This window comes from Corvus brachyrhynchos, unplaced genomic scaffold, assembly GCF_000691975.1.
Source record: "Corvus brachyrhynchos isolate BGI_N302 unplaced genomic scaffold, ASM69197v1 scaffold8, whole genome shotgun sequence".
Classification (NCBI taxonomy): Eukaryota; Metazoa; Chordata; class Aves; order Passeriformes; family Corvidae; genus Corvus; species Corvus brachyrhynchos.
The window spans coordinates 1211043-1220641 of NW_008240031.1; the positions used below are offsets into that span (position 1 = coordinate 1211043).

Below are 9599 nucleotides of genomic sequence, written 5' to 3' on the forward strand. Positions count from 1 at the left end.
AGGGAAATCCACAATACCTTTTCTTCTGAAAAGCACCTAGAGATTGACCAGCAACTTCTGGACTAACGGCAAATAAGTGAAAAGAAATGCCACAAAGAAGGCAACACTCAAATGCCCTTGCAGCAGTACCGTCCTCACCCAGAAGCGCTGACCGAACTTTACCTTTGCTGAAATGTAGGATGCAGAAGGAAAAGACTCAGGATCAGCAGAAGTTACCAGGGTGCACAAGGAAAGGGCTCAGTTTAGCAGCTCTTCTCCATCACACATGGAGTGCCACATACACACCACATCATCAGAAAGGCAGGGAGCAAGGGGAAGTACAGTACTTTTCTGTACTCCAGACACATGAGAAGTCCAGGGAGTCTCCAGTAATCAGGGTGTAAGGTTTTAATATTTTTCTTTTTAAGTCAGGGCAAGCAGACTGCCTGCAGAGAGCACCCTTTCAGACAGCACAAGCAGCCAGATGCGTCTACCTAGTTGCCAATTTATTATTAGGAAAAGCCTCTATAAAAACATGCCCATTTAACCAGGATTAACACAGTCCTGGAGGCTTCACTTTCCATCTCCTTTGTGCATATGTTCATGCATCTTTATTTATAATAAATAAATAATACTTATTTATTTATAATAAAATCCTTACCTATTCCAAAAATTACTTTATTTCAAAGAGGTTTATAAACTTGGGGTTTCTTCAGTAATAGCTCCCTAACAAACTTGAAGGTATCCTTAGCAAGACAAAACACTGGTGTTTTGAGAATGAACAAGAAGTAAACCTCAAAATGCAGAGTTATTGTTGGAAATTAATTCTAGCTAGTGATATCTAATAGGACAAGAACCTAAAACTAGGCACTTACACTGCGTACATTAAGTAGATAGAAAAAGGCAATGAATGTAAAAGTTTTGTAAACTCTATTCTACATCGTTAAAAATGACAACTGGGTAGTTTCAAAAGTGTCTTCATTCACGCTCAATGGAGAGTAAACTTAGTTACTACACTGGCATACCAGAAAACATATTTGCATATGCAGAACCAGATGGGAAATCTTCAAACTATCATTTTTTGATAAGAGCAAACCACACTATTCATGTGTGGACTTTATCACAACTCCTTTTCACAAAAATATTAATAGAAAATGTCAATATTCAAACAGTTTAAATGAACTTGTTACAGAACACAGATAGATCTGCAACATTTGTAATACTCTTTCAACATGCACATAGCATTGTCACAATGCACCATTTCTTCTGAAACATATAATACATGCACTGGTGACAGTATAAAAATAAACAGAATCACTCTGTTAAAAAAAATAGTGTAAGAGGGTTTTTCTCATTTGAAAAATGAATATTTTTTTTTCCAGATGCTTAACAGTATTATTCTCTTACAAAAACTGAGATGTTCTGCACAATTTTAGTTTCACTGTGCTCACTTTGAATTGCATTACATATCTGAAGTGTTAATATTCCTCAAACTTTGATGAAGAGCTCTTAAACTCTATTTAGGCTGAATTACACAATGCTTAAAAAAACCAAACCCTAGTATTTCTAGCTGTGTTCTAACTTTATTAAATATTTCACTTACTCTCCATGGTCCCAATAAATTATGCGTTTTATTGAGAGTGACTCCTTTACAATTACTTCTAATAGGCAAGATATATCCATTGTAACTTGCTACTTCTATAATAAAATAATAAGTCCTACCTTTCTTAAAGAACAGAGCACAGCATTCCTAGTGCAACAAATTAGAATTCAGTTTGAAGTAGAGCCACATTTCTCTCGTATTTTGAAAAAAAGTTGAAAAATTTTACAACTGTCAGAGAACTGTTCAATTACAGCCTGCTTTAAACTTCATAATCCAAAAATGCTGTAAGAGTCCCTTTTCTTCCAAGAACTTGTCCAGTCCCATCAGCCATTTAAAGAATGTGTACAAAAATCATTTAATTGGAATATTCTATGAAGCAGGTAATTTTACTAAGATCTCAGACATTGAAATACTGATTCCTGTTAAAGGGACACCTACACTAACCAGTGTTCAAGGGCTGATTGGACTATAATGTTTCCCCAGATCTCATTTCAAGAGATTTTTCTCTCTCCTTTTTTTCTCTTTTTTTTTCTTTTTTTTTTTAATTAAAAAAATATTACAAATCCAAAAGTGAGTCCATTTTTGGGGTGAGATGCGGGTTTGCTTCGTTTCCCCAAACAACATGGGAGAAAGTCCCTTTAACAAGGAAAGAGATAGGTATCACTTAATCAGGATGTGGGAATGGAATCTGTACCTATGGGTAAATGGCAATGCGTTCTGGGTTGGTTCAGCCCTTGGTTCTGAGTTCTGCGTCACTTCTGGCATCGCTCGCTCGTCATCTGTCCCGTTAATACTTTCTGGAGTTAAAGGAGACTGAATATCCCCTCCAGCTGATTCCTTAAGTGAAACAAACAACACATTAAAATTACAAACTGACCTGCCCAGAAAGGCTATGTGCATAAAAGCTCTAACATTCGTTCTTAAACAATACACAAATTTTAGGTAGCATTAATATGATGTTCAGATTTCCAGCATCCCTCATGGTCACATTTCATTTGTAGTTCATACAGAAGTACATTACCAAAAGATTCACATTATCTTGTACAAAACACAAGTGACCTATGAATTCTTTACAAGATCCAACCTTCCACTTAGTACAGACCACCTTGTTACCTGGAATTACATTCCACCCTCATTCTGATACACGGTGGGTGACTCTCAACACTCAGAATTCTTGTCTCATACTTTACCTTCTAATGCAGTGAAACAAACAGTTCTGGTATTTGTTTCAAAATCTAGCTTTTGCACTGTTTATTAACCAAAGCGAACAGTGCGAGGGCCATTGGGGGTGTGTTCACAGTTTCACCTATGAGCCATCTGCAAAGAACACTTGCTCAACAAAGTGCAGGCAAAAATTTTCATAGGCATGCTAGCCTGGCCTAGCTTTTGCTACTCATGGTATTATCTGGGAAGGACAATACTCCAGATATACCCAGGTGTACACATAGCTATTACTATGCAATTGGCCATCCAAAGAACTTATTGGTTGCCTCCCAGCAGAAGGCTGGGAGTTGCTGTGGTTTTCATTACCCTTCATCACACCAGCATGTACATTTGTGTGTACATTTAAGTGTGGAAGAGAAGAGAGTTGACAAAATAAAGAGGCAAATAAATTATTCTATACAAATGGCATGGTTTTGTCTTCTGCTACTGCTACTACTATTACTGATATTCTTGTCATCATCCAATAGGATAGACAGTTCCCATTGACAATAAATGAAAGACTTTCTGGATCTAAAAGTTTTTCTTCTATTTTCTCTTCTTTTCAAACAACATTATTTATGCATTCTAAAAAATTACATACCACACTATAAAGAATTTGGATGGCTTGTACCTTTAAGATGAAATTCCTACACTATTACTTAAATACATAAAATCAGAGCCTACTTATTCAAATGTTTCAAGTTTGAATGCACAAAAATTATTTCAATAGAAGGAAAAAAATGTGCAAGTTCCATCTAGGCTTATTTTTCAGACTTCTAATAGGCATGAAATTCAAGTAACAAAAACTAAGGCAGACAAACATCCCAGTCTACGTAATATCTAAAGGATCATGGTCTGCAAATTCATGAACAGAAGAAACATCAGTTCCTAGTGTGTGTCTCTTCCACAAAAAGTACACATTAATCATCACAACTACACCTGCCTGATAAGTAATTTATTTGCAGACAATCCTAACAGAGCTGATTATGAACAAAGCACCAAATATAATGGAAAAAGCCACTTACACAGAAAAGATTTTTCATAAGTATTTACAAATAATATGTTCCCATTTTATATTAATTAGAGAAGTAAAAGTATTTTAGGAACATTTTGTACTCTGTAATGAACTTTTTATTTCATACCATTATAACTTCACATATCCAATCCAGATTTTACAAAGTTGAGGAAGACATTGTGGTATTTAGTATTTAAACATTATAGTGGGGTACTCATCAAAAGACATATTAAATGTCAACATCTTAAAAAAAACCCCACATGCACTTACAAAAGAGTCCTTTAAGTAAAACAAGTAGACATTACAGCAGAGCTCAAACCAGCTTTTAGTGATAACTAAATAAGGAGCAGAAAAAAAAAGGAGTTGTCATTGGTTCTAAAATCATGAACAAACAAAAACAAGTCCAGCATGTTTAGTTATTGAGTATTATACTGTCTTCTCAGTAAGTATTCCATACACTTCCCTGGCACAGCTATTCTTTATAGTGCTTCTCTGTACTGGCTGGCAATGGCATAAGTCTGCTGGCTAGTGCTACCCTAACACATATGAAACATTTGTTACTTCATAGAAATTCACATAACATCCCAGAAAGCGACTTTTTCACAAGCTCTAAGTAAATTTTGAACTTCTACAGAGAAAAAGATGAAAAATTATAAATCCAGGTCATTTTGCCAAAACCAACCCATTTCTTGCACTAAATATTAAGTGATTATAAAACTTTTCAGGCAATAGCTATTCCTAATAGTTTGCATGGGAGGGGCTCAGAATCACGGACAAGACTATTTTGACTAAATTTTCCGCCCCACAATTTCAGAAACTAAAAGAAGTCTTAATCTGAAAAACCTATCAGAGTACAGCCACGCTCAGAAAAAAACCTGAGGTTCAGATGCCAACTGATTGAGGTGAAACCTCTCAAAGACTGATGGGGTGCAACTGCAAACTGTACAAACTGCTCTATTTGTTTCTGTACTCAAACCTAATTAAGATTACTTTTAATAAAAAAAAGGGTGGGGGTAGGTGGACACAATTGTCAGGCTATTGCTTCCTGCAGCTCAGTGAACTCCAGATCTAAGTGTAAGTGTACAGGAAAGCTTGTAACTGAGAATAGACCATGGGTGGCTTGCCACTGCAAGATCCATGAGTTTATGACAAGAGCAAAATAATTCCCTATATTACAAGATGGATCTGGGAAACAGGAAATGACAGAGCAGGGGAGCCAGTATTTTAGTTTTATATAAACATGGTAAGAGGATTCCAAGTTTTTATTACCTAAAGCTCACTTAAATGGATACCAGATAGTATAGCTATGTGCATAGGTGGTCTTAGAAGTCCCGAAATAGACAGCTTCTTTCTAGACCAAAGACTCCAGACATACTAGATATGGATAAGTAGTATGGATAAATAGTACCAGATGTGTACTACTGTATGAATCCGTCTTCATACAGATGGGTTTAAATTACAGGTTCTCTGACTCAGAAACAATGCTTTACTGTTCATCCCAAGAAAGCCCAACACACTCAAAGGGACTTATATATAACAAAGCAGCATCTCTCTATTAATTTGGTGGTCCAGGCCACTGTCTTTCTCTGAAAAAGTTCCGTTCTCCTTACAGGCAAGGTAAATGGTGATTTTATCTGTTACCTGATATTCTGGAAACTTAAAGCAAAGCCTGCTGGTAGACAGGCAGAGAACAGGCAGTATTAAAGATAAAGGGAGAATGAAGAGTTTAAAATTAGCAGCAGCATTGCTGAGGGGAACAGGAACTCCTGCTATTAAGTAACTGCAAATTAGGCTGTGTATGGTTTTCTTTCTACTATGTGTTTCACACACTGAAAAAAATCTGAAGATCATGTTTCATCAGATGAAACAAAATATCCAAAAAGCCCACACAACTTCTACTTCCTGACCATTGAGGCACTTTATAGGAGCAACACTTTGCTAAAAGTTCATAACACCTGAGAGAAGCAGCCTCACTTCAGTGGACTTCAGGCAAAACTGCTCTGAAGTTTTAACATGGCTTGAGTCTGCTAAATATTTGAACTCCAAATACATATCCAATTTCTGAGATATTTTTGCTGTTATTTCTTGCTCTCTATTTCTCTGCAGTTTCCCAAGTTTTTGCAGGGCATTCCAAATTGAAACTCACATGTACCAGTTGTATTTGCAGGCTTGCATCAAACAATACTGAACAGCAAATGTCTTGTGCAGTGTTTTGTTACATTAGTTTTAGAAATATCTCATAAAGATTCAACCTGTAAGGGCATACGGAGGCAGAAAAACGTACTTTTACTCTTTTAGAATTGTGTAGTAGAGAGGATGGAAAATGTACCATATCCAGTACTTGAATTAACTGGTAAATAATCAGGACATTTTTTAAAGCTGTACCAAGAGAAATAAAACATTCTATTTAAGCTTTAAGTTCGATGTGTGTATTTTCCAGTTTTGATGGGCTGTATTTTCCTACTTATTATTAATTTAGTGCCAAAACATATCTGAAAATCCAACACTGTAGAGGGACTGATCCTTTTAGATAACTGAGTTACCATTACAGAGTTCATATACCTCCCAAAGTCCTTCCTGTCAAAGCTCCATTAAAAAAGCCGGGTTTCTGCAACGCCTTGACTGACCACTAAAAATATCTCCTTCCTCTTTTACTCTCCCCCTCTGCAATGGCTCTCTATGCAAAAGGGAAAAGAGAGCTATAAAATGATTGAAAAAGACAACAACTGAATTGTTTGCCTTGCAGCCACTTTTTGGTAGATGATGAAAATGAGAGCAGGTGCTCTTTCAAAGGTCTTCATGGTCCCACCTTCCCTCCCTAGCACCAAGCACTCATCCTACTCCCAGTCATAAACCCATCTGAATGAGCCCAGTGCCACAGAAGTGCTGGAACTTGCCATGATGTCATCGCTTCTTATCTGTTCTAAACTCTGAAGTTCTTGATTTGATTCCTTTCTCTCTAGGGAACTAGTAAGTGAAGACTACTATGCTCATGTGTCAGCACTTGCACTAACTGTATTAGTCAGAATAATACGCCAGCTTATCAACACAGTGAAAAGCCAAGAGAAGAAAAGTAAGGCCTGAACAGGAAATTATTCTTAAGTGTGCCATAATGAAATTGCAGCCCTCAACAGGCATTACAGAATCATTCAGTAACATTTCTGTAACTGCCTACAGTATAAAATGTTAGGTTTCAACTGTAAAAAGAACTCTGTGCAGGAAAATGAACAATATTAATAGCTCACACAGTTTAAGATAAAACTTTAACCCTGATGAGCTGCTAGACAAAAGCATCTTGTCTCTGAGTGAATAGCTCAAATTTATGTCCAAACCAGGTAATAAGTCACTCCATTTGACAGTGTCAGATTTAACTTCTGAGTCCAAAATATTAATCAACGTGTCAAAAGAGAAGCACAGCAGTTTTTTTGCCTATAACATTAGGTAACTTGAGGCCTGGGCGAAGCACTTCACTGTTTCTAAAGTCAAGTGTATATAACTGACAAGTGTATAATATTGAAATACATACTTCCATTGTCTCTGTGGAATTTATCAGAAATTTAGAGACAGTCAAACTCATAAAACCCCCTGCCTTATTTTTTTTCCATTTCAGTGGAGCAAGCAGTTTCCCATTAACAGCTAAAGCCAGCCTAACATTTGGGCAAAATGCCTACTGGGAAAACAACATGAGGCTTATTCATTGTGTATGTTCTGATTTCCACTGACTTCTCTTGGTAGGACACCAGATGTAGCTTTCTGGTAGCAATAAAACTATTTGTACAGCATGCTGCAAACTGCCTGCCATCCTTACTCCATCAAAGAGCAGGAGCCTCTTACAGTGCAAAGCACTGAAGAGATACACTGATTCAATGAAAAAAGACTTCTCAGAAAAAAGATACAGCTACATTAAGTCCTCTCAGTTCAGGAATCCCTGCTGTAGTTCTAAAGCTGTTGCATTCTCCAAGAGAAGGAATTACCTTTGTCTTCACTACTGCTTAAAACAAAACAAACAGCTAACTGTGTCAAAAACCTTGGGCAGTGGGAATACAAGAGAGATGGGGCAAAAAAGCCCCAAGGTATTTCTTTTTTCAAAGCAAATTCAAGGTATTTGTAATTAATTTTAGACACGACTAATGTAAATGTGAATATAGTAACTTATTCTCTGATTAGGCCTAGATTAACCCAGTTCATATTTTGAGATACCTTTAATAAACTCTTCCTGTACATCACGGCTAACTGTAATAAAACTCCAGAATCAGCTTGTGAATCTATCATCTTCCTTCAACACATTTCACAGGAGAAAACTACACAGTAGGAAATAAGTAAAAATAGTTTGCTGTTTCAACCTTTATTTTTGGTGCACTGATCGTTCTATGAAAGTTATTTACAGTGCACCACCAGAAGTCCTGTGGATACAATAGGAAAAAGTACAAAAAGTGTTTATTATAGTTCACTTTTATAACCATGTTTACTCATTTTCTTGGGAAAGCTGAAATAAAGGAAAAGGAATTTAAAAAGCACCCAATTTTATTTTAAAGCAAGTCCCTTTGACTCTTTTGCAGTATATATTAAATGTCTTTTTAAGATTTCTTGACACTTCTTGCTGACCAACGAGAGGATTTACAGTAAGTGAGAAATGCCCTGTTAATTTTTAATACATATGTATGTAAGAAACAATACAGTAGGTAGCACAGATATGAAATATGATGCTTGAATCAGGCAGTAAGACTCACTTGAGAGGGTGTACTTGTTAGCTCCATCTTTTCATGGGATTTTTCCTTTGCTATTCGTGCAGCTTCTTTGAATTCCTGAAATTTTTCAGCAAACTGAAGGTACATATGTTTAAAGAATAAAAAAAAGAAAAGAGAGTAAGAGTAGGCGTGAAATAATACATTACATGCAGAACAGAACGCTGTACTTTGCATTTCACAAAGTAAAATTCTGTCAGTAATTTTTAAAAATTTTTCTCCTTATTAGACACTCATTTAAATGACTTACAGAGTGACATACCTTTCAGGCATAATACACACTCTTTATATGTCAGGAAAATGACAATGCAATGAAGCATGATCTGTTGCTGGTAGTTTTAAAAAACTCACCTCAGAGATGGCTAATAATAGGGACAAACTGCCTTGCACACTTGCTTTCAGATTCAGGTTTTACCCTCCTCAAAAAACAAACAATCTGCTTCTGAAGCCTAATGCGGTCACCATGAGCCTGGAGAGCTTTCAGTGTACTTTGCTCTTTCATGACTGAAACTGAATCCTTGAATACTGGTTTCTTCCCAAATTTTAACTGCATTTATAATTTCAATAGCTAATCAGAAAAGTAACAGTGGAAATACTGTGTTCATGTCTAGAACGGTCATTGACATCAATCAAGTTAAAGAACAAATTCATTGAACTAGAACTGCATATACTGAACACTAAATCAAGAAATTGCACATGGAACTGCCATATGAGGCTTTATTTCTATGCTACATGTACCACTTCCAGAAAATAGCTAAACCAGCAATTTAGAAATATATGCCCCCTTAAATTTGAGAGATTAAATCAATTTGTTAAGAATAGTGTCATGGGTTAGCAAGCATAGTCCCGGAGGTGATGCTCTTGCAAAGAGGTGCTTACAGCTCCCCTATGACCTGACAGAACCTATCAGCTGGCCAGCTTGAATTTGGACAATTTTTTAAGCCACTTAAAGTTTTGACTGCCTCTGTGGTCCACATTTAAGAATGGACAAAGCCAGGGGGAGGTCTGTCTCATTTCCAGTGCTGAGACAGGTAGCTGCGGGGCCCTTACGGGG

General features: G+C 36.6%; 1 protein-coding gene across 2 annotated transcripts in view; it reads right to left on the reverse strand.

The window, feature by feature from the left end:
- HOMER1 (homer scaffolding protein 1) overlaps nucleotides 1-9599 on the reverse strand; it is a 69506-nt gene that overhangs the window by 47767 nt on the left and 12140 nt on the right. For both annotated transcript variants that reach the window (XM_017743682.1, XM_017743683.1), the window contains exons 3-4: nucleotides 8531-8623; nucleotides 2277-2419 (exon numbers count right to left, since the gene is read on the reverse strand). In XM_017743682.1, coding sequence (XP_017599171.1) covers nucleotides 2277-2419; nucleotides 8531-8623 — 236 coding nt within the window. The remainder of the gene's footprint in view (nucleotides 1-2276; nucleotides 2420-8530; nucleotides 8624-9599) is intronic.